Below are 25,634 nucleotides of genomic sequence, written 5' to 3'. Positions count from 1 at the left end.
CTTGATACAGTCATAGGCTTTGCTGTAGTCTGTGAAGCACATGCTGATCTTCTGGAATTCCTTGATTTGCTCCATTAGCCATTGTATGTTTGTAATGTGGTCCTTAGTGGCTCTTCCTTTTCTGAACATCATTTGCCCCTCTGGGATTTTTCTCTCCATGCATGGTTGGATTCTATACGGTAGAATTTTGAACATAATTTTGTTTGTGTGGGAAATTAATGCTATGGTCTTGTAGTTGCTACATTCTTTTGTGTCTCCTCTTATGTGGATGGGGGTGCATACCGATTTTTTCCAATCTGTTGGCCACCTTTTTGTTTTCCATATTTTTGTTTGGCATATTTTAGTTGTCACTAGAATTGATTATATCTATGTGAATTATAGCAATGCAATGGGAGCGTCATCTGTTCCTGGTGACCTATTCTTCCCAGTATCTCTTACTGTAGCTTCCACGTTGCTCTCTAGGATTTGTGGTTCACCCTCGTATGATTATTCATTCCATATGTCATTCATTTTTTCTTCTTTTGCATAGCTCTTCTGTATATTGCTTCCACCATCTTTTTATTTATTTTTCTTGATCTTGTAGTGTGTTCCTCTTCTGATCATAGAGCATCCCCACTCTTGGTCTGAATTTTCCCTTGAGTTCCTGGCTCTTGGAGAAGAGGACTCTTGTTCTTCCTTTTTTGTTGTTGTCTTCTGTTTCTTTACATTGGTTATTAAAGTAGTTTTCTTTATCTTTGTGCCCTAGTCATTGGACAGTTGTGTTCATGGTTCTGGTTTTGTTATAGTTTCCCATTTTTTTGCTTCTTTCCTTTCCTTTTCTGCTTGAAGCATTTCTTCTCTTATCTGAGTCTTTTTTTTTTCCAAAGAAAGAAGGCATAGAAGTTAAATGAAATAAATAAATAAATAAATAAATAAATAATCATTGTTTCTTCTTTCTTTTTGGCCACTGTTAGTATCTTTCTTCATTCTTCCTTGACTATGTCCTTAGCTTCTGACCATAGTTCCTCTGGTTCCTGGTTGATTATGCTTAGTAGAGCAAATCTGTTTCTTACATTGTTTGTAAATTCTGTTGATAGTTTGTTCAGATCATATTTTGGTATGATGGCTGTTTTTGTTTTCTTCTTAAGCTTTATACAATACCTGAAAGCACCTAATTATGCATAAGAATTATATTGAGGCAAATTGCTTAACAATTTCCTTGTGTTTGCTTTTATGCAAGATATGCTAAGTGAAGTTTTTGGTGTTCTAGTACACCTTCAAGTATGAATTTTAAACTGTTGAGTGTTAACATCAAACTGAGGGCAAGTATAATGCAGTGTTTAAAGTATTGGTCTGAGAGTCTCAGGTTAAAATCTTCACTCAACCATGAAGCTCACTGAGCTATCTATGCTGCTTAGTCTGTCTCTTTAAACCTGTGCAACTGCACCAACATACATAAGTTGTAAAGATAAAAAGTGGGAATGGGGGCCATATATTTTACTTGTAAATGCAACAGTTAAATTGTAGATCATTGTCGTAGTCCAGGGCTGGAAAAATAACTTAAGGTATCTAGCTCTTGGCATCAAATTCCCATTGACAAGTCGTATTCTAAAGGTTGGAAATAATTCCATGGATATCAGTTGAATTAACTTCTGAGTATGCCTGGCAATGTGTCCTAAGTTACAACTTTTTTTAAAAAATTAGCTTCTAATACCAACAGTTGTGGTATTTGTTGGAATAGGTGAAGTGTCTTTGCTATTGCCCCCCCCCCACCTTAAAACTTTAAAAATCTAGTCCTACAGCTTTTAATGAAAAGTCCTCTATCAAAGAAATACAGCCTCGCAATGGCCAAGATTTATAAGGAAGTCAATAGGGAGTGGCTGATATTCAGTAAAGCTGGCTAAAATTTTTAATACAGTTGTTAGAAGCAGGGAATAAGGAAAATATATGTTCTTCATAGACCATGATTAGAACTGGAAAAAGTGCTTTAGAAGATCAGTTTTGTGGCAGTGTTCTGAGAGCTATTTAATCTCTCATGCAGCAGTTTGCTTCTTTACAAAATGCTTGAATTTACTTCAGATTTCACCACAATTTGCCTCCTGAATCATTTCAATGGCCCATTTACTTCAGGGCTTGACAAAATTATTTTTTATATCACATATTCCAGAATTCCTTGGCCAGCCATAAAAATAATATTTTCAAACTATGATAAGGCCCGTTCTGTGTTTTGCTAACCACTTGCTTCTTGAAAGCACACAAAGAGAGCCCATGAGCAGGTGGTTAGTTGATTACTTTAGGGCATGTTGCCTCTTTTTGGCAGAAGATCAACATTTTCAGTTCTTTACAAATCTTTACATGGCTGCCATCAGAGCCTGGTGGCTTTTATTTAACTGGTTGATTAGTATTTTATTCAAACATGGAAACAGGGTTCAGCTAGGAATGACAGATATAAAGAACTCATTCAGTTTCTCTGCAATCTCACTATCCCCCCTTTAGCAATCTTTTCTCTCTGTTTCGAACAGTCCAATTGTCTGCCTGCTAGTTTTCTGTTTTGGGCCTATTTTAATAAAGTCTTGGGCCTTGCATTTTTAAATCAAGGGAATTAAAAATTATGTTTCTGATTCCCCCCTCCCCAGTTGCATCAGCCAGTATTGAGAACAGTGAAAGAGATGGTTCTGAAGGCTCACATTCTCAGAACCAGTTGAGGCTAGGAAAGAAAGGGATGGGGGAAAGGAGGTGTGGGCATTTGCAGTAGAGGAAAGCCATACCTTTAGCACTTCACTTAAAGTAGGCCTCACCAAATACTTGATGATCCTGGCTATTGATTCTGGACTCTGTTAATACTTAAAATAGAACTGCTGTCACAAAGCAGGCAAGCAAGTAGATTGGTGTGCACATGTCACAAAATTAACAAAAGAATGATGCCCTGTCTTGCCATTTGTCCTACTTAGAGGTTATAATGACTGGTTGAAAAAAGATAGGTGGACTTGGAGCCTTGGATTATTTCCCCCCCAAAATGTATTTAACTTCAGATAATGGGAATACTCTGCTGATGAAATGTTCATGTCTATTTATGTTTATGGATAACACACTAACTCCATACAATGTAGATGTAGTACAGTGAAAAATGAATTCATATTCCCATGTGTAGCCCCAGCTCTAAGAGAAAACTACAGCTTCTTTTAAGACAACTACATTTCTACCGCTGAAGTTAGTCTTGCTAGTTTAGCTAGGGGCTGATGGGGAGATTGATACATTTTTCCACCATATTGTGGTTCCTGCTATACTTTACAATACTAATTTCATATCAACTTGTACCTCTGCTGTACAGAATTGTTCTTGTAGGAATGTGATGGTAAAGTTTGAAAGAGAGGCAATGGAACACAAGTCCTTGGCAAGGCTTCCAAACTTACTTTAAATGCTGTTTTTTTTAATGAAGAACATGTTATCCATTCTTGCTACTAGTGAATGACACGTAAAATAATGCATTGTAAGCATGATAGTGTTTTGTTCCCACTTTCTTATGTTTTCATGAGAGCTTTCTCACAGAAAACTAATCACCAATATTCAATTTATATTGTAAAAAGTAAAAAAATAATACCTGTGGAGATGGCATGAAGATGGTGATTTTGCTGCTCTCTCTAGTTTTTGTCATCCTCATTTATCCTCTCCCCTTCTATCAACAATCCAGGCAGATGATCTAAAAATCCCCCTCACCCCGTTAACATTTTTGTAATAACACGCACACACACACCTTTTGAGTGTAAGACCATCCAAATATAGCCAGGGGTAACCCTGCTTAGCTTCCAAGATCAGATAGGATCTGGTGTCTTAGGGTATGATACCCCCCCCCTCTTCTTTTTCAGTTTGAAAAACTGAAATGTAGCCCACCTCTATTTTAGCTCATTCATTCCAGTTACCTTCAAGAGCTGTTATCATCAGTGTGGATCAGGTCCACATTGTGGAAATGCAGGGTTCAGCACCCTCCCCACATGCTCTCCATTAGACATTGCTTCTTTTACCAGCTCCAAGTTGGTATTAGCTACAGGGTGAAAAAACTATACACTATGTGCCTGTTGGAGCTGGGGAAGGTTAATTCTCCCTCCCTCTGTATTCAGCTATGTTTAGATCAAGGTATCTGTCTATGGCATAGGCATAGCTGCTCTTGAGAACAGAAGAATCTTGTATGATTCAAACCCATCTCTCCCATGTAACATATAGCTGGGCCAATACAATTTTGCGAATATATATTTTGTGAGTAATTGTTACTTTGAAGTTTCAAAGATTTTAATACAGGGGTGGAGATCACCTTGTGGGAATATATACCCTAAATTTTCTTGGTGCTGGAAAACTGATAGTATCTGTCAGTATCTGTTTCACTTTGGTTGCGGGTTCAGCAGTACTTTTTACAGTATATTGTTTTCTGCACCCAGGGCATATATTAATTATCACATACAGCACTCCCTATAAAACTAAGCACATATAGGCCATTTTATTAAATTTCAAAATATACTACCCACATGGCCACCAGCTCCCTGGGTCATGTAACCAATCAAGCCATTTTCTTTCAGGATGGCGTTTAATGGCCTTTTGGGATACCTCTTCTATTATCTTCTCTACTGTGTTTCTGTTATTTACATAAGTGCAATATTCAAATGCCCTTAGTACTCAGACACCCTCCCTCAAGAAGGAAGTTTATCCACCTGTCCTGAATGGGGTCACACTTCCCCTGAAGGACGAAGTTCGCAGTCTAGGAGTACTTCTGGACTCGTCCCTGCAGTTGACATCTTAAGTAGAAGCAACGGTTAGAGGTGCTTGCTATCAACTTCGGTTGATACGCCAGCTGCACCCCTACCTGAGCCAAAGGGTCCTTGAAACTGTGGTACATGCTCTGGTAACCCCTCGCTTAGATTTCTGTAATGCACTCTACATGGGGCAACCCTTGTTCCAAGCCCAGAAGCTTCAACTAGTACAAAACATGGCAGCCAGATTGGTCACTGGTGTTTCCAGGTTTGACCACATATCACCTATTCCGAAAGATTTGCACTGGCTGCCTATTCGCTTCTGAGCACAATACAAGGTGTTGGTTATTACCTATAAAGCCCTACATGGCTTGGGCTCGAGTTACTTGAGGGACAGCATCTCCCCATATAATCCGCCCTGCACACTCAGAACAACCGGGTAGAACTTGCTAGAAATTCCATCATCTAAATACACTACTACATTCCCAGAGGGCCTTCTCAGTAGCAGCCCCAAAAATCTGGAACAGTCTTCCCGAGGAACTCCGCCTGATCACCCCTCTAGAAACATTCAAAAAGAGGCTAAAAACTTTCCTCTTCTGTCAAGTCTTCCCCTCTGGAAAATCAACTAGTGTACTTTGATCCCATCAACTTCCTGGCTCAACCTTTTGAATGATTGTTTTAGATTTGTATATTGTATTGTGTTATTGGTTTTATCTATTTTATGATGTGTTTGTAACTGGTTTTAAATTTTGTGTACACCGCTTTGATCTTTTGGAAAAGCGGTATAAAAATAAAATTTATTATTATTATTATTATTAAATGCCATAATGACCTGAATGGGGGTGGGGGCAATAAACTACAGAGTATCCAGATAGGATTTCACAACAACCACTGATATTGTTACTAGTAGATGGCTGACTGTTAATGTGTCTAGGTTTTCATTAAGCTTTCATCCAGAAATAAGAGTTAAATTAATTCATTCTGTTCCTAGTGGAAGCCAGGATAGACCTTTGTATTTAAATTATAATGCCTGTGGAAAGAAAAAAAGGAGGAATTGAAGTTCTGGGAGAGTAGTAGCTCATGTACATATGTCTTCCCTTCATCCTTTGCTGAAGTCACTGTGAGCACAAAACAGCATGGTTGGGAGAGACACCAAGCTTCTGAGGCAGTGTCATACAAAAACACAAGGAGAATTGATCCTACAGAACCTTCAGGAAGAAACTACCAAGGAAAATGAAAAGGTCTGTAACAGTGTGAAAGCAACCTGCAGGATAGTCATTGTCAGGAGCAGATCAAATGGAAGATATTCAGAATTTCTCCAACCAATCAATTGCTTCTAATGATAGGAACAGTGAAGATGCTCAAACAGGAAACCAGAAACAAGGGCTACCGCTTGCCTAGGAAGGTGTCAAGTTAACCACTGACCTTAACAAGAAGGAAAAGTTGCTGGTGGTTGGGAACTCATTGCTCAGGGGTATAGAGATACCGGGGTGCCTGCCTGACAAGAAGAATTGAGAAGTGTGCTGTCTTCCTGGTGCACATATCCTAGATGCCACTGAGAACTTACCAAAACTCATCAAGAATACAGATCTGTACCTCTTTCCCCTTATTTGTGTGGGTACCAGTGACACTTCAAGCAGACCACCTCTGACTATGAAGCTTTGGGCAGGAAGCTAAAGGGGTTTGAGGCACAGGTGGTATTCTTGTAAATTTTGCCAGTGAAAGATAGAGGACTACACAGGGACAAGAACATACTAAAAGTGAATGACTGGCTATATGTAAATGTTGTAAACAGGAAAGGTTTGGCTTCTAGACCATGGTCTTCACTTCTTGGACAGAGGTTTATTAGCTACAGATGGCCTGTACCACACAAAGACTGGGAAGAATGTCTATGGTAGTAGCATGGCAGTTCTGATCAATAGAGCTTTAAACTAAATCTCATCAACCCCAAGACAACCTCTAAACATAAGGATGTGAATAGAGGAGAAGCTGAGGGAGATAATGGGTTAGAGAGAAAAACTGGTAGTAAATTAAAAGGTAAAATCAAAGCTCCAGATGATAATGCACAGACTTTGGGAAACAAAAAAGATGAGCCTGAAGTCCTAGTGCAGGAAGGTAAATATGACTTTATAGCCATAACAGAGAGCTTGTGAGCTTATTCCTGTGACTATACTATTTCACTGGAAGGCTGCAACCTATTCAGCAAAGATAGATGTGGCAGAAAAAGAGAAGCAGTAGCATTATAAGTCAGAGACAAATTCAGTTACACAGAAATTCATGAGCATGATCAGAGTAGACCAGTTGAGAGCATTTGGGTACAAATAAATGAAATAAACACATTATGGAAGGAGTTTAATAAGGCCACCAAACCAAGAAGAGACTGTGGATTTTGTTTTTAGAAATCTTTTTAAGAAATAAATCTCAGAAATCCGAAAGATGAAAGAATTAGTAGTTATGGGGGAATTAAGTTACCCTGATATCTGCTGATATAGGCTGATCAACAAATTCCTGATGTGCGTACAGATAATTTTCTGTTTCAAAAGGTAGAAAAAGGAACGTGGAGAGCAGTAATCCTGTGCATGATTCTAACCAATGGGATGAAATTTGTCACTAGAATGAGAGTAGTTAGTGCTTCATGGGGAAGTGACCATGTAATGCTAGAATTCACAATTGTGAGACAATTAAAAGACAAGTTCTATATAGTCAGTCATGGATCTTGGATTTCAAGAAAGCTGAATTCAACAAGTTCTGCAAAATACTGGTTGGCATCCCATGGCTAAAAGGAAAAAGACAGCCAACAAGAATGAGAGTTTTTGAAGGAGTTACAAAAAGCACAATCACAATTTCATGGAAGATGAAAAATGGGTAACACCTGAAAAGCCAATGTGGCTGCACAGAGAACGCAAGGAGGAAGTGAAAAGAAAAAAAGAGTATGTAAAGAATCAAAGGAAGGACAAATCACTAAGGACGAGTAAACTCCATGCTTGCAGGAGTAATATAAGGAAGGCTATCTAAATAAACTGAGCCTGACTTGGCGAGAAGCAAGAACAAAAAGAGGAGTTTCAGATAAATTCAAGACAAGAGAGTGACGAAAGGGACAGTGGTGCCACTGTTCAGTAAGGATGGTAAAATGCTAACAGATCATAGCACAAAGGCAGAACTAGTCAATACGTAACTTTGCTTCATTTTTCTCCACAAAAGAGAACTGTGTGATTCCATGCAACAGCTGAAACATTGGCTAGGGATCCAGAATGCAAACCAAGGTTGATAAGGAGTTGATCAGGCATCATCTAGCTAACGTAAATGAGTTCAAATCTGCAGGGCCAGATGAATTGCATCCCAGAGGACTGCAGGAACTTGTTGATGTACTTTGAACCATTTGCCATCATTTTTGAGAAATCTTGGAGAACAGATGAGGTGCAAGAAGAAAGGAGAAGGACAAGCATTGCCCCTCTCTTCAATAAAGGCAACAACAACAGCAGCAAAAGGTCCAGGAAACAATAGACCAGTCAGCTTGACCTCAGTACAAAAGGAAAAATATTAGAACAGATTATATAGGCATCTGTCTTCAAATATCTTGATAGCACTGTGATGATCAGTAGGAGCCGGCATGCTTTTGTTAAGAACAAATGCTGCCAAACTAATCTTAGATCTTTCTTTAAAAAATTAGATCATTACTGTAGTTTAGTAGATGGTGGGAATGCTTTGGATATTATTTATCTGAATTTCAGCAAAGCTTTTGATAACTAGAAAACTGGGCATTTAGTTCAAATAATTTAGTCGTTAATTCCTTGTACTGTATTGTGGAATATGTTTATTGGATTGTATTTTTTTTTTACAAATTTTAAAATTAAAAAAAAAGTGAGACATTTAGCCTTCTCTGTCAAAGAGCTCTGGCGCCACAATAAACTGCAATTCCCAGGATTCCCTAACACTGAGCCAGGGCAGTTAAAGCAGTCTCAAATTAGATTATTTCTCCAGTGTGTTTTGGACTGTAGAGTGACTTGGAGGCTCTCATTTGTAGGGTCCTCATAAGTTGAAGTTGACTTGATGGTCGTTACCAACAACAAGCTTGTGAAACCATTTTTGTTTATTTATCATATTTTATTTAACATCCTCTGTATGTCGTAGACTTATTTCCCTTATTCCATCTAAAGTGCATCTTGATTAGTATCTCCTCCTTTCTAATGAGTGTTTCTGCTAAACAGAATCTGCTGCACAAAGAAGCTGAAGTAAACTGCAGATTACTGATACTGTTCTACTGTGGGAATATTAAAGTATGAAATGACGTAGCTTTGCCTTCAGAAATGTATTCAATGTTCACATTTGCAGAATACGTTATTCCAGTAATTTGAAAGAGTCTTAATTGGATTTCTTGAATTCTGTCAGGAGATCCAAGTATCTTTTTTTGTCATTCAGTCTTGATTTATAACCCTGAAAATTTTAAAAACCTAAGTGGTTGCAAAGCACTGATTTTCATGGAAGTGAGAACCAAGGTTGTCATGTACCTCATTTTCCCCTCACTTTTCCCCCTTCAGACTTGTAGTATCTAAGTTCAAAGGTACACAGCTGCTGGTTAGTTAAAGAATCCTATTGCTTCTGCATGCGTCTCTCAGTCATTTCATGGTCAGTAATGCCACTCCAAAACCACTTTATCTCACAGCAGGATCTGTCAGAAAGCACATGAGTGATGAAAAAAAGATGTTTGAAAACCTATGCTTTGCAGTACAATAAGAAAACATAGAGAGCCGGGCAAAGCAGTGGGGGACTTTTTAGGAGGCTTTGAGGAACCTGAATATGTGCCAGTCATAGAAGCTGTGCCCGTTTCTTCCTGCTGCTGTTTTCAGCTTCAAAACAGAGCAGTCAGTTAATGATGTCTCTATTCAAATGCAGTTAATAGCCTCTGTGTATGTGTGTGTGTATGTGTATAGGAATAATATCAGGTGCTGAGATTAGCATTTCTACTGGTTGTTGAGCATTGGTTGCAGAATCTTTTCCTCTCTCTAGGATAGTTACCATGACAACCATTCGTCCATCCTTTGTACTGTTCCAGTCTCATGTCAGTGTATACTGCAGATAAGTCTTCTTTTTTTATTTTGTGAAAAGGATGAAGCAAGAATGTGCAAAAATAAAAATTAATAGACAGCATTTTACAAGGGTAAGCAACCTGCCTGCAGAGTGGGAAAGTAAAATGTTAAAATATTCTTGCATTTCCTTAATTTTTATACACATCTTCCCTTTCTTTCTTGGTGGAAACTAAGGTTGCTAGTTGCCCTGACATCCACATAATAGCAATTACAGTCAAAATTCGTCAAAATCATATCGAGATAAGTAATACCAGGAAGAATACATTTTAGTCAAATAGGATCCGTGGAAATCAAACTCAGTGCCTGCTTGAAATAGAAAGGCTTTAACTCGCCTTCTAAAAGAATACAGATTTGGTCTTCTGTAGTTTTTCCTTTGGTCAGAGTTATATGACTGTTGTGCTACAACAATGAAGGACCATGACGTTATTGACTTCATGGAGGAGAGGGCTGCTTGTCACAATGGCTGCGTTTCACAGTGTGCTGTATGCTACATTCTGCCCCTGAATGCTGTTTGCTATGGAACAAGTGAGGGATGGTGCTATTGCCCTTATGTCCTGCTTGCGGGTTTCTTCTTGGCATCTGACTAACCATTGTAGGAAATAAGATGTTGGATTAGATGGGCCTTTGTTCTGAAGAGTATTATTCATATTTTCTTGTTTTATTTCTTGGGTATCTGGTGCTTTGGTCAGGGTGTTCCTAATCTTAGTGGGCACAGAGGATAGGACAGGAATAGGAAATCCACAGTGTTTTCCCCCCATGCCAATGCCATAGAGGGTGCATGAAGAGAGTAATCCCTGTGCACCCTGATCACAAACAGAATTGGGCTTCCACTAGAAACAACTGTTTTGTAGGTTGCCAGGAGCCTGATTCTATTCAGAAATGGGGTACATGAGGATGCTTCTTGATGGAGATGATCTGAAAATACACACTTGTCTCAAATAAAACAGATTCCATTTGAATTGTCAAAGTCTTTGATCAAAATTAGGATTCCTTTCAACCAAAATTGGGACTCTAATTTCTGTGCATCCAGAAATTGTCAACCTAGCAGAAGCTCTATATTGAGCTGTCTCAGCCGATTATCATTTGTGGCTGGACTCAATTTTTTTTTAATGAATGTTCATCATGCGCAACTGTAAAGGGGCCCCCCCCCCCCCCCGCTTTCTCTCTTTTTTCCTTATGGTAAGAATTTTTATGGGCATGGTAACAGATAAGGTCAGTCTATTTGAACATTTTGCCAAGTATTTCAAAACTTCAAGGTTGCTGAAAGCTCTGAAAGCCTCACAAGTTTCTCTTACTTTTGTGAAAAGTAAAGGAAACATCTTGCCAAACAGCTAGAAATAGATTGGAACAGTTTTAAAAGGTCTCTACTTCATACTCTCCTGTTACACTAACAACAAGCATTGGAACAGAGCCACAATTTATGCCTCTTAAAGATCTATTATATCATTTTTATGTATTACTGTAAACTATAAAATGGACAAAAATACATTTCTGGGAAAATATTCCCCAGGATAAAAATAATAAATCTAGAAATAAGTATATATCCCATTGCAAACATAAAATGCAAGCATTTGTTATGAAACTCAGTATCTTCCTTCCAACTCGCCCCCCTCCCAAAAAAAACATGCAGTATTACCTCTTGAATCAATTTAGAAACCTGGTTTGTTGCATTGGTAAACCATGGATTAGCGTTATGTCCAGAGGGAATCAATGTGGCCCTCTAAATCAGGGGTGGGAACCTACAAGAACTACCATTCTCATCATGCCTCACAACCAGCCAAGCTGAAGCAAGTTTTATCCAGGGTCATGAGGGATTGATTGTAGCTCCTCCCCTTATGGTGATACTACTTGTAGTATCACTATAAGGGAAGGAGCTACAACTAAGCCCTCATGAGCCTGGCTAAAATGTCCTTCAGTTTGATTGGTGGTGAGGCATGAAGAGAATCGTAGTTCTCAGAACCTGGAGAGCTATAGGTTCCCCACCCCTGCTGTAGATGTTGTTGGACTGCTACTTCTAGTATTCATCACAATTTGCCATGCTTGCTTGGGCTGATGGGAGTTGGACGTCCAACAACCTCTGTAGGGCCACATGATCCCCACCCTTGCATTATCCGAATGAGCAACAGCAAGCCTCAGTCTAGCTTGATACCCCCATTCCAGTGTGGTTGCAAGGACATTCACAGCATCAGCTTTTTGTTTTGAATTCATTGGAATTAATCATTTCTTATTATGTCTGGTTAGTTTAAAATGGGCAGGGTGGTCAGATTCTTCCCCAGCCACCCTCCCTGGATTGGATTACATTGTGAGGCATGAACATGCTCCTGATGGCGTTGATTCCTGGGACAAAGTTTGGAGTCAAGTACAGAGCAAAATCAAGAACCAGTTCCCCACTGTCTCTGATTGCTGATCAGTAATACATAGTGTGTAATCTCTCTATGTACTCTTGGTCCCCCATGCTCACGCTTAGAGGAGGTAGAGGAGTCCATGGAGAAGATAGAGCTTGCCCACAAACGTCTGTGAACTGACAAGAGAGTCAGAGGACAAAGAGTAGAGAAGCCTGTGTAATCATTCACATGAGTATAAACTACTAAGGTCCAAAATGCACTGCATTAATAATCGAATTTGAGACCGCTTTAACTGCCCTGGTCCAGTGCTAGGGAATCCTGTGAATTGTTGTTTATTGTGGCACCTGGGCTCTCTGACAGAGGAGGCTAAAAGTCTCACAAAACTACAGTTTCCAGAATTCCCTAACATTGAGCCAGGGCAGTTAAAGCCATTTCAAACTGGATTATTTCTGCAGTGTGTTTTGGACCTATGGTTTAGAACTGCACCAGATCAAGACTATGGAGTGAGTTTGTCTTATCACCATACCTTTGCAAAATTACTCATGTTCATAAACCTAACTGTCATAAATGAAGTATGTATGCTGAGAATATAAATTATACCCTCTCAATATTCTCAGAAAATTCCATCAGAACACTGATGTATCTACAGAATATTGGCAAGGTATAATGTTTATTATTGTGCATTCTGTTGTGTCTCATACATACAACCAACTTTAGAAGAAACTAAATGAGAAATGGTTAGGATTTTACCAGGTCAAATGGTTAACGGTTTAGTTTTTGTAAAAACTGTCCAAATGTATTAGTTACATATGGTATTGTAAAGATTTAATGTTGTTGCATAGAAACTGAGAATGAAATTTGTCAAAATAAATGTAATTAACAAACAGAAATGCCGATACATGAATGTGCTAATTTTATTTGCTGTTTAATTTTCTTGTAACAACAGTTGAGAGTCTGTGATGACCTAATTTATTAAATAATCAACCAGATGTGAACTGGGTGAAAATGGTATTTCAAACAACAACAGAAATAGATCCGAACAGCAATGGTAGACAATAGGCACAGGGATTAACTGGCTGATTTTAACACTCCATAAACCTTACAGGCTACTGCTGTGGCTTGCTAGCTCTTTTAAAAGCAACCTTTACATTGCAGTAGGGTAGTTATAAAAACTAATATCTGACATTTTCAGTTAATCAACAGTTTCAAAGATTGTCCCACACTGTAAACATTAAGAAAATATTGGTCAAAATCCAACAATTTATCCCAGCTCCAGCAGTAATGAGAACTTGGTGGGTCAATGCTTATGTTACGCTAGTTCTGTTTATTCAATGGGCCTACTCTAATTGAGATTAACAATTGCATTTAGTCCATTTGGAAACACAATCTCAACAACCTTACCAACAATTTATTTCCTTAAATCTTAATTCTCTTCATCTGATTCTAAACCTTCAATCCTCTCTTATATTCCCTGTTATATGTGACACAGATAGACATTTATGAATTGAATAACATAAATACAAAATTAAACCATGACTTTATGTCCAGCAGAGGGCAATGTCTAGAAGGCAAGTACATCGAAATCTTAAACTGAACCTCAGAAGAGCCATTTACTCAAATCCTAAACATACTTACTTGGAATAAATTAAATCGATTTGAATGCAGTCTGCTTCTACTCACCTGGGCGTGCTTAGGATCATTTATTAAGCTTGTATATTAGATACATCTTACAGATTTCTTAAATAGTTTTCCCAGAAATCTATTAAGTGGAAATAGAAAAAAGTATACTATATAAATATTGTATTCTATATTTTTACTTGTGCTTGACACACCTTCTTGGTTACAGTATACATTTCCCCCAATAAAATCAAGTAATGCCAACTGAGAGTTAATAACTGAACAACATCAGACATTAAAAAGTTAAATTGTTAGGTTTGGTTAATATCTGGGCAATTTTATCAGGCAGACTACTTTAGGCATAAAATTCAAAGACATAGTGTGGAAAATTAGTATGCAGAGGAATCTTGTAGCCCCTTTGAGACTAACTGAAAGAAAGAAGCTGGTACCAGGTGCTACAAGATTTCTCAGGCATAAAATGTTACATTCAAGTTGTAAGCTGTCTTTGACTGTGGGACTTTCATCATTGAGAGGGTCTCCCCCTCTATTAACACCATTAACCACCCTACGCCATGCTTTAAATCAGCATGGACAACTTTCCCATCTCAAGAGAATGCATGCACACACCATTGGACCTGGCTTGGGAGGGCTACACCTCTCTCATAACCATAAACTCCATACTTGTAAACAAAACAACCCCCAATGGAATTCAGAAAAGCCTTCACATCTAGGGTCCAAGGGTAAAAGCAGTTTCACCAGTACCCCCTAATTGGTTTTAAGTCCCGGAGAGGACTTTTAGACTAAAAAAGGGACTTCCTAAATCTTAAAACAGTTTGGGGGACTGAATAAAGTGAAATTACCCCCATAGCTCTGTGTGGGGCTTTTCCTTTCCTTTCCTTTCCTTTCCTTTCCTTTCCTTTCCTTTCCTAAAGGGAGAGTAGATGTAATGTGGACTGCACTGGGGCCCTTGGGGGATGCATGTGGCATACAGAGCACAGTTCGCCCACACCTGCTGTAGATACCTCACTGTAGTAATGGATACAATGCATTCTGCTTCTACTACACATGCAGACTTACAGTCGCTCATCAGATGTACTCAGGGAACCATTTTCCAGATTGTAATGTCTAGTTATATTGCTCTTCTGTTATATTGGGCAAAATGGGTTTGTACCAATATCAGCAATATGAGGCTTATTACTTTTCTTTATATTGCACCTTTGGTGTGCATGGCACTATATATTCTATAATAAGATAACTCTACTTTTTGATGACAATCTAAATTTTCCTGGAGTTTAAGTACAGTGGTACCCCGGGATACGAAATCACCGCCTTACGAAATTTCCGGGTTACGAAAAAAATCCATTAGAAAAAACTGTTTCGGGTTACGTTTTTTTTTTTTTCGGGTTACGAAAAAAAAATTTGGTGCTTTTCGGCGCTTTTTCACACGGAATCACGGCTTCCAGCGCTAGCGCCTATGGCAATTTCGGCTTGCGAAAGATTTCGGGTTACGAAGGGCTCCGCGGAACGGATTACTTTCGTAACCCGGGGTACCACTGTATTCATAAAATGAATGTTGTCAAGAAAACCTCATGATAGGTTCACCTTAGGATTTCCTTAAGCTGGAAACGACCTGAAGGAACCAACAACAACAAAACAATTCAGACCCATATGCATACTGAGGTGATCCTGAGCATAGGCCAAAGTAAGACCTCCTCATATGGCCTCTACCATTCAACCTTTTACACCCTTGGTGCTATATCAAAATATAATAAAATTGATTGGTTGGTTGCTGTATGGTTACATCTACGCAATTTGTTGGAGATATATAAGAATCAGCCTGGGATTGCTGCAGAGGTAGGAGCATGTGACCTTCTGCATATTGTTTGACTGCAGTTCCCATCCTCTCCATTGGGTATGCTGGCATGTCCTCTGGTGACCAAAAAACCCCACATCCCCGAGAATATAATAGCCTTTTCTAGTCAGGGTGGAGAACATGGGGACCTTCACATATTGGGCTCCCTATCCAATATAAACAATTGTGAGCGAAGATGAAATCTGAAATGCAGCAACATCTGGAAGGCTACAATCTCTTGCTGATTTCTGGCCTAGTTGCTTGGGTATTGTATTGAGAAAATGTAGAAAGTGGGCATGTACTTTCTGGCAGTAGATTCAGATGTCTTTCTGACTTTCTTCTCCTTGTACTAAATTTGTTTTACTTGCAAATGCACTCCCTCCATTTCCATGTATTCTTTATGCATGGATTCAACCATCCACAGCTTGAAAATATTTTTAAAATATATACATTTCCAAAAAGCAAATGTTGCTTTTTCCATTTTATATAAGAGGCATCATTTTACTATGCCACTGTATATAATGAAATTTGAGCATCAATGGAAACGTCAGGAAGAAAATCTTCTGGAACATGGCCACATAGCCCGAAAATCCCACAAAAAACATAGATGCCAGCCATGAAAGCCTTCGACTTCACATCCATGGATTTTGTTATCCACTGGGAGCGGGACCCTGGAACCAAACCTCAGCAGATACCAAGGGCCCACTATACTGCTGAATCGTGTGTGTATGTGTGTGTTGTTTTTCTGCTATTAACAAGATACTCAAGTATAATAAGGTTCAAAGCCATTGCTGAGTATGTGTGTGTTTTTTAAGGAAAATTCAGTTCATTTCAATGACATTCATTTCGTTGTCATATAGAAAGCAATGACCTGTGGTTTGAACAAAGGACTTAAGGGCCATTTCCTCTGCCAGACCAGGCAGACTTCTAAGCAGGGTATTGAAATGTGTGAAACTAGAGCAACCAACCCTTGTGACTTTGCTTCAGGCCTTACATTGGAAAAGGTCAGGTCAGATCAGACATGACATCTGGGTTAACTGCATTATGATTAAGTTTGCAATCCTAAACCCATATAGTGAGGAGTAAGACCCCTTGAACTGAGTTTGAGTTTGAATGACACAATAATAAAGATGCATAGAACTGTGCTGTTAAAATGCCTAGAGATCAAAAAAGCTTGTAATAATTTGTAGAAAGAAGTCTGATATTCATTGATAATTTAAAGGAGAGTACCATTAACCTCCCTTACTGTTCCTCCCTTACTGTTAGAGAGGCTTTGATATGCTAACCAGTTAGCCTCTTCTACAAAGAGAGTAAGATTTCTTTTCTGAGAGGAAAGATATCAGAATGCTCAAGATGTTTGTTTGTTTTTTACTCCTGGAAAGCTGCAGAGGAGAAATACTGGCCTGTTACAGACTGCCAAAATAAGACCTGAAGCAGCTTTATTTGGGCAGTCTGTAACAGACCTTAGTTGCTTTGCCTGATAATAATTATAACATGACTTTTGTGTTACCTGGCACCAGCCCTCCTCCATAGAATTAGATGGATTAATCCCCCTTTTCCTAAAAGCTTGTTTAATGTGCTAACATATTTTGTGCTCATCATTTCTAGGGGCAATACAGAGATTAAAATGAAATTTTGCCAGCAGCTGGAACATATCAAACATGCTGCTTGCTTCCTCCTCAGCTTCTGATATGCCTGGTGTTTATTATGGATTGAATGGCTTCTGGTGCTAGGCCCAGATTAAGGGAAAGCGCATTAAGAAAAAATGCTTTTTCACACAGGAGGAGTTTAGGTCTTTTTGTCAGGTTTATTTCAGTAGCAGTTGGCAGAATCTAAAGAACAAGAAAACAAGAAAGAGGGGAACCCCAGGGAGCTATCCAGCTTTGTTCTTATCTGCTTTGAGTATACCAACTGAAAGGTGGGATTTACATTAACTGCATAAATGAAGTTGATCTCACTTCTTCATAAGGATATGGAAGGCACAAAAATACTGCACAAAATTTCCCACCCTTCATCTTAGCAGGGAAACAAATAATAATAGCCAATCCTCTTTCCATTCCTGATTATATGTGACAAAGGAATAGAAAAGGATCTGCTGCAATTCTCCTTCAAATTTGACTTTTATATAATCTTTCACTATTCTGAAGTGCAGACATTTAACACTGTGGCTGAATTACCTGTGTGTTCTTTGCTTTTTGAGATGAACTATGCAGATAAGAGCAAATGCAGCAGTCACTAAAATGGGACAATTTCAATTTCGTATCTGGATTTCTTGTTAGGTTACTTTTAAAAACACTTTCTCTTTATTATCAGTGTGCTTTTATATCAGTATGTAACCCTATATTTTTTTCTGTAGAATTTCCAGTGTATGCCTTTGTCATCTGAAGAGTTTCTAAACTTTTCTACAGGACAGTGGTGTCAGCAGTAGTTTGTTCCAGAATCCAGCAAAACTCCATCTGACTATTGGGACATTGGTGCTTTTGAATGAACAGGAAATCAAAAAAGCTCAGGAACTCCTACAGAAATGTAAAGAAGACTTCACTGAGTGAGTAAAAAAACAGCGTAATAATAAGATGGAATGAAGTCAACTAGCTACACCTAACAAAAGAAACTAAGAAACTAGAACTAAGTTAGTATGGACTGCATCTGCACTGCAGAAATGACACCACTTTAACTGGCATGGCTCAATGTTATGGAATTCTGAGAACTGTAGTTTATTGTGGCACTAGGGATCTCTGACAGAGTAGTCTCACAAAACTACAATTCTCGAAATTCCATACAGTGGTGCCTCGGGTTACGAAATTAATTCGTTCAGCGGCTAATTTCGTAACCCGAAAAACCTTCGTAAGCCGAATTGCCATAGGCGCTAATGGGGAAAAAGCCGCGGCTCTGCCGCGGCTCCATTTAAAACAGCGCCGGAGTTTTTTCGTAACCCGAAAAAACTTTCGTAACCCGAAACAATAAATCCCTATGGGATTTTTTCGTATCCCGAAAAATTCGTAACCTGGGTATTTCGTATCCCGAGGTACCACTGTAGCATTCAGCCATGGCAATTAAAGCAATGTCAAACTGGATTATTTCTGTAGTGGGGAGCAAACTGTACCAATTTGCAGCAAACAAGACACTGTTACAAGTAAGAATAAAGTATACAGAAAACATGGCAGGCTTAATGTACTGTATTTGGTTCTCAATATCAAGTAATTTAGAGCATCTCTTTGCTTGCAATTTTTTTTGTGAAGTGTATAGAAACATAGAGTTGGAAGTGGCTTCATGGGCCATTGAGTCCAGCTTCCTGCTCAGTACAGGATCTCCAGCTAAAACAGCCCTGGTAGGTAGCCATACAGCCTCTTTTGAAGAGACCCAGAGAAGGAGACCATACCACTCCTTTAGGTAATTGGTACCATTGCTGAACCACTTTTATGGTGAAGAAGTTCCTTCTAATGTTTTATCAAAACCTGTCTTCTTGTAACTTAAAACTGTTAGATCTGGTCTTACTCTCTGGGGCAGCAGAGAACAAACTTGCCCCCTCTTCTCTGTGACAGCCTTTGAGGTTTTTAAAGAGAGCAGTCATGCACCCCTATTCTTCTCTTCACCAAGCTGAATACACCCAGCTCCTTCAAGCTTTCTTCATATGTTTTGTTTTCCATACTTCTTATTATCCTTGTTCCTCTTCTGTGAACTTTCTCTAGCTTGTCTATCTCCTTCTTAAAATGAGGTACCCAGAACTGAAGACAGTACTCCAGAGGAGGCCTGACAAATGCAGAATATAGTAGGACTGTTACAGTGGACTTTCCCATCCACAGAGGTTCGGTTCCAGGACCCCTTGCACATGGAAAAAATGTAGATGGTTGCATCTCATATTCAGCGGGTGACAATGTGCATACATCCATGTCAGTGTGCCTGCATGCACATGCCACCAGTGAATAATATATGGCATGGTGAACCACAAATACTCCAGTCCATGGATAGCTAGCCTGCCGATGCAATAGGCCCACTGTACTTCCCTCAGCTTGTAAATTATGTTTCTATTAATGCAGGCTAATAAAATATCAGCCTTTTTGCTGCATCATGTCACTGATGGTTCAAATTCAATTTATAAGTAACAATAATCCCAAGGTCCCTTTTGAATGTAGTACCACTGAGCCGTGTATTCCCTATGTCATTCTTGTATCTTTTTTTTTGTCCTAAATTTAGAATCTTGTATTTGTCTCAACTGAATTTCATTTCATTAATTTCTGCCCGATTTTCTAGTTAATTTAGAATACTCTTCCTATCTTCCAATGTATAAGCCTCCCCTCCAAGTTTTGTATAATTTGCAAACTTAATAAGGATTTCTTCTACCCCATCAGATAAGTCATTGATAAAAATGTTGTTGAGTAATGGCCCTAGGAGAGAACCCTGAGGGACTCAACTTGAAGCCTCCTTCCAGTTTGAAGTGTGGCCATTGATGATGACTCTTTGAGCATGGTTTTCCAACTAATTATGAACCCATCTAATGGTGTTTCCATCTATTCCATACTTAATCAATTTGTTAATCTAAATATTATGGAGGACCTTATCAAATGCTTTCCTGAAATCTAGTTAAATGGCATCCACAGTGTTCCCACCATCTACTCAACTAGTGACCTGATCAAAAAAGATATAATATCAGTTTGGCAGGATTTGATCTTGATAAAACTCACACTGGCTCCTACTAATCACTGGATTGTCATCAAGATACCTGCAAACAGATTCGTGTATAATCGTTCTAATATTTTTTCCTGGTACTCAAGTCAAGTTGACTGGTCTGTTGTTTCCTGAATCTTCTTTTTTTGTCTTTTTTTAAGAGAGAGAAAAAGTTTGTTTGTCTCCAGTCCTCTGGCATCTCATGTGTTCTCCAAAATTTCTCAAAAATGATGGCAAGTGGTTACACTAGTCTTTCAATACTCTGGGATGCAATTCCGCCTGCAGATTTGAACCCATTTTGGTCAATTAAGTGATTCCTGACTAACTTCTTATCAATCTTGATTTGCATTTCGAATTCCTTGCCTAGGTCTCTGCTGCTGTATGGAAGCACACAGACCTCTCTTTCTGGGGTGGGGGTCAGACTGAAGCAAAATGGGTACTGCGTAGTTCTGCCTTTTTGCTGTGATTTGTTAGCATTTAACTTCCTTGTTGAGCAGTGGTCCCACCATTTCCCTGGTCATTCTCTTGCTTCAAACATGTTTGAAGAACCTCTTCTTGCTGCTGGGTCAATGTACAAAACATATCATTTTCATTATTCCATTTAAAATTGGACCTCTTTGAATATTGTTGTAGGGAGAGAGGAAGAGGAAGCTGGCCACAGATGTTCACTGAACATTTGTAAGACAAAGGCTGGTGAGAGTCTGGAAGCATTAGAAAAAGAGTGCAGAAGTAAATAGTGATGGATACCTACTCTATCTTCTAAAAACTTGAATGACTTGGGAATTTGGTTTGTTTATTTTTTTCCCAACAAATTCCACCCAAATCAGCTTACACAGAGCTAAAACAATTAAGATTATGTAATTATAAAACAATATGTAAAATACTGTAATAGCAGTAAAACTAAAACATTTCTATTTAACAACAGTACGTTTGTGATGTTACCCAGTCTAGTGCAGCTGAAATAGTGAAATATGCTGTTGTCATGTATGCTGAATATGAACAGAGTTTGTTTTTCCCCCCTTTATAAAGCACAATTACTGGAGGCAAACCACTAACTATAGAAGTAGCAGGTATAGAGTACATGAATGATGATCCAGCTATGATCGATGTTCTCTATGCAAAAGTCTACATGAAGGATGGATCTAATAAGTAAGTTTCCCTTTGTTTTCTGTATTCATTTTCATTCTACAAATCTTTCAAAGCATATCAGAATTAGCAAAAGCAATGCAATGATTCTCAAAAAGCTTCTCAACCTGAATTTTATTGTTTCTAGCTAAGAACATACCACTAGCCATCCTGAAGATAAAACATTTCTGTTTCTCGGTAAGTGGAGGGACAGCTATAATGAGTTTGCCCTTGGGATGATAATGAGTGGTATTACGGACAGACGTTATTAGAGAGTATCTATTTGTGCACCTCTTACTTAATGGTAGTGCTTCTAAAAACCATAAATTATTTCTACTCTCAAAAACTGCTTTCAAGGCTGTTTGGGGGGGGGGATCTTCTGTCTTTACAACTGACTGCTCAATGTACACAGTCACCCCAATTCTGTAATGCTATTTCCTTTGCCAGCTTAATGTCTGTATGGAAGTTCATTTACTTTGCAGTTGTATTCCTCATGAAACCAAAATTTAAGCATAGACAGACTATTTCTTTAGTTGCAAATGTACACTGAATGTTTTAACTTCATTTTATTGCTTTATTTTCTCTTTGTTTCTTGGAAGGAGCCTAAGAGCAAACAGTTAATGCCATTTCAATGAATCATTTCAAAGTATTCTTCAGATTTGTTAGGCTCAAGACCATCAAGGAACATGTGTGCAGTGATTACTGCTACAGACTAATGTAATTGTTGAAGATTTTTGTTTATGTATTTATTTTATTTAAAATTTATCTATATTGCCTCCCAGTCCATAAGGGACGGTGGCAATTAAAACAATATAAAGATGAAAACATTTTAAAAGCACATTAAAATCTTCTCTATTTTTTAAAAAAGCTCTAAAATACAGTTTAAAAACTGTATTTCAAGCATTGAAGGCCATGCAGTCTTCCATGCTATATTTTGAAAAAGCAAGTTTTCGTTGATTTAGGTCTCATACACTAAGCATTAACTACATTCTGTACTACCAGAATCTACATACAGTACTTTATTTGATAAGAAAGATAAGGATCTAAGAATTTAGACATAGCAGGTTCAGCATAGTGGTTTGAGTGTTGGACTACAGCTCTGGAGATCAGGGTTCAGTTCCCACGTAACCATGAAACCCCACTGGGTGACCTTGGGTAAGTCACATGCTTCCAGCTTCATAGGAAGGCAATTCCAAACCTCCTCTGAATAAATCTTGCCAAGAAAACCTATGATAGGTTCACCTTAGGGTCACCATAAGTTAGAAACTACTTGAACGCATACAACCCACACACAGAGCAGATTCCATTGAGGGATCAGAGTTAGCTCTGTCATTATGCAGTGAGGTAACTGCTTTAGGCAGCAGAATTTGAAGGACAAAATTGCAGCCTCCTGGCTGTATCATAAATCCAGGCTGTTCTTTTCTTCTGGGACAAAGCTATATATGCTATGAAATTTTTTGGTCCTGTTAAACTAGTTTCCTAACTCAGGTGTAGTGAAGTACACTGTCCCATTATGTCTGTTGAAACAGAATTAAACTACTATTTCATGGCAGGGGGTTGGACTGGATGGCCCTAGTGGTCTCTTCCAACTCTATGATTCTATGATTCTATGATTCATTCTGTATGTATGTAGATAAGGAGGGGGTGTCATCTTGTCTGTTGCCTCAGGACAGCTTTGCCTGTGCTAATGTACATATCTGAAACCATGGCAGTAACTAATATGACTCATTATAAAAGAATAGCACCCTCTCCTTCTACCCTATCTTTAAACAAGACTTCTTTCTAACTAATCCATCCAATACATGGCAATGATGAGAGGCAGATGTCCTTCATGATTTTTGTTTGCTATTAAATTGCTGACTCTGTAAAGCAGAAGTGTCCAATTTCCCTTTATTGCCTTGGTGACGTTGGAGATCATTTCTGGTTTTGATTTAAGCTGGGAGAAGGGAAAGACTGAAAGATAAGGTTATGCTCTGGTGGTTTCTGTATAGCAGACTCTTATAATTCATTTTAATTTATCTCATATCTTTGATTAATTTTACAACATAATAAAGTAGCATTTTGACTTGAAGTATTTTTGTTAATTTGTTTTAATATCATCCATAATGTACTTGCTTTCATTTTTCATCACTAATTTTAAAAACCACTCACGTATCACCAGAAAGCAAATGGTGGGGGAAGAGAAAAGAAACATAAGATTCACTCAGCAAGACTAGAAATTGGCCAATAAATGTCTCAAAGAGGCAGCTCCAAACCAGCAGGCTATAGAGTTACTGTATACACTCGACTATAAGTTGACCTCGTGTATAAGTCGAGAGCAGTTTTGGGGCCAAAATTATGGATTTTGCCATGACCCATGAACAGTTCAAGAGTAAAACTTGGAGGCTCCTTCAGTGTGTTTATATGTGCATGCAGCAAGAGAGACTCTGAGGCTTTTTGCTTTAGCGTTTCAGCTTTCATTTCATCCTTCACTCTCCGGACAGTGGGTGGAATAGGAACTCTGTTTGTTCATTTGTTCACCCAGGTCTCCTTCTGCTTGGCGCAAGAGAGAAATAAACTGCTGTGCTGACTGCATGGGGAAATCTGAAAGAGCTGCTATCACATTACCATATTGACCCATAAATAAGTCAACCTGGGATTTTGGGGTCAATTTTTGGCCATAAATTTCTCGACTTATAGATGAGTATATACAGTAGCTCATCAGGGAGTGTCAGGCAAATGGTGACTAGAGGTAGAGGTCAAAGACCTTATTGTTTCACCTCTGAGCAAAAATCCAAAAGCCATTATAGCTAGAAGGAGTGAACTGTCCAGCAAATTATGTTTTTAATAGGGTTAGTGAAAAGACTGCTTAAGATAACACATGTGCACGATTATCTCTCATCTTAATGGGAAGAATGTTGGGTTTAATGGAGTGTTCTTTGTTCATGGTGCTATGGGCTTTGCTTCATACTTTGAAGGAGAAACAATATGGAAGAGCTGTGGGGCTTTGCAAATGCATTCATTCCCTAGTAGGCCTCTTTTGCTTACAATCAGAACTCATTTGGCTCACCACAATCTATGGTTTTGTGGAGAGAGGGAAATTACTCATACACTCCAGCAGTATGAAGTTCCATATACTTTCCATATACTTCACAAACCCTAACTTAATAATATACCAACTGTAATAACATACTGATGCCTTTATAAGATGCAAAACCTATATATTTTCTAGAGCCTCTTTATAAGTGAGAAAATACATTGGTGGCAGCTCATGGACTGAACAAGTTAATATTCTCCATGGACTAAATTCTGGGGTAAATAACTATTTATAGTTCATAATGATTGATGGCTTATTCTTGGCTGAGACAGCTAAAAGTTCACTTCAACTCTGTACAGTTCTTTCCAGTTTGGTCAGTTGCCCGTTTATGAGCAGATACTCAAAGTTGGAAGTGTTGTTATTATTATTATTATTATTAACCTTTATTTATGAAGCGCTGTAAATTTACACAGCGCTGTACATACAATCTTTTTAGTTAGACGGTTCCCTGCCCTCGGGCTTACAATCTAAAAAGACATGACACAGAAGGAGAAGGGAGTGGTGGAGGGAAAGGGTAAGAGATCCAGCAGTTCCTCTCAACCTCCGAGGCCTGGACCAAAGCAGATGGACTGGAGGGAGGGCTTGGCTTCATAATGGATGGTTAATCTTCTTCCAGGGAAAATACATACTCTCAAGTAGGACAATACATATACAGTACATAGCAATACAGGAAATGGTTTGATAAACAGGCACCAAAAGAACATCAAATAGTAAGCGACAATTATGCAATGCCTGGGAAGGCTTCTCTGAACAGGATGGTTTTCAACTCCGTTTTGAAGCTGGTTAAAGAAGTGATGGCTCTTGCTTGTGGGGGAAGATGGTTCCAGGAGTGAGGGGCAGCAAGTGAAAAGGGGCAAATCCAGGATGGGGCAGAGGAAATCCTGGGCTGAGACAGCAGACCTTGACTACCAGAACGGAGGGCCCTGGTGGGAAGGTGAGGAGAAAGAAGGTCTGATAAGTAAGGAGGGGCCAGTCCATGGAGGGCTTTAAACGTCGACAGCAGGAGCTTATACTGAATGCAGAAAGGAAGGGGGAGCCAGTGAAGGGATGCCAACACAGGAGCGATGTGGTCAGAGCGTTGGGTGGAAGTGATCATGCGTGCAGCTGAACGCTGAACAGAGATTAAAGGACAGAGGTGAGAAAGAG

General features: G+C 38.8%; 1 protein-coding gene across 4 annotated transcripts in view; it reads left to right on the top strand.

The window, feature by feature from the left end:
* Nucleotides 1-25,634, top strand: part of ASCC1 (activating signal cointegrator 1 complex subunit 1) — an 88,129-nt gene that overhangs the window by 17,203 nt on the left and 45,292 nt on the right. For all 4 annotated transcript variants that reach the window (XM_042457461.1, XM_042457458.1, XM_042457462.1 and 1 more), the window contains 2 exons: nt 18,031-18,167; nt 21,317-21,436. In XM_042457461.1, coding sequence (XP_042313395.1) covers nt 18,031-18,167; nt 21,317-21,436 — 257 coding nt within the window. The remainder of the gene's footprint in view (nt 1-18,030; nt 18,168-21,316; nt 21,437-25,634) is intronic.

The sequence above is a fragment of the Sceloporus undulatus genome, chromosome 3 (assembly GCF_019175285.1).
Source record: "Sceloporus undulatus isolate JIND9_A2432 ecotype Alabama chromosome 3, SceUnd_v1.1, whole genome shotgun sequence".
Taxonomy (NCBI): domain Eukaryota; kingdom Metazoa; phylum Chordata; class Lepidosauria; order Squamata; family Phrynosomatidae; genus Sceloporus; species Sceloporus undulatus.
Note: the sequence above shows the minus strand (reverse complement) of the source record. Positions and strands in the feature narration are given on the sequence as shown.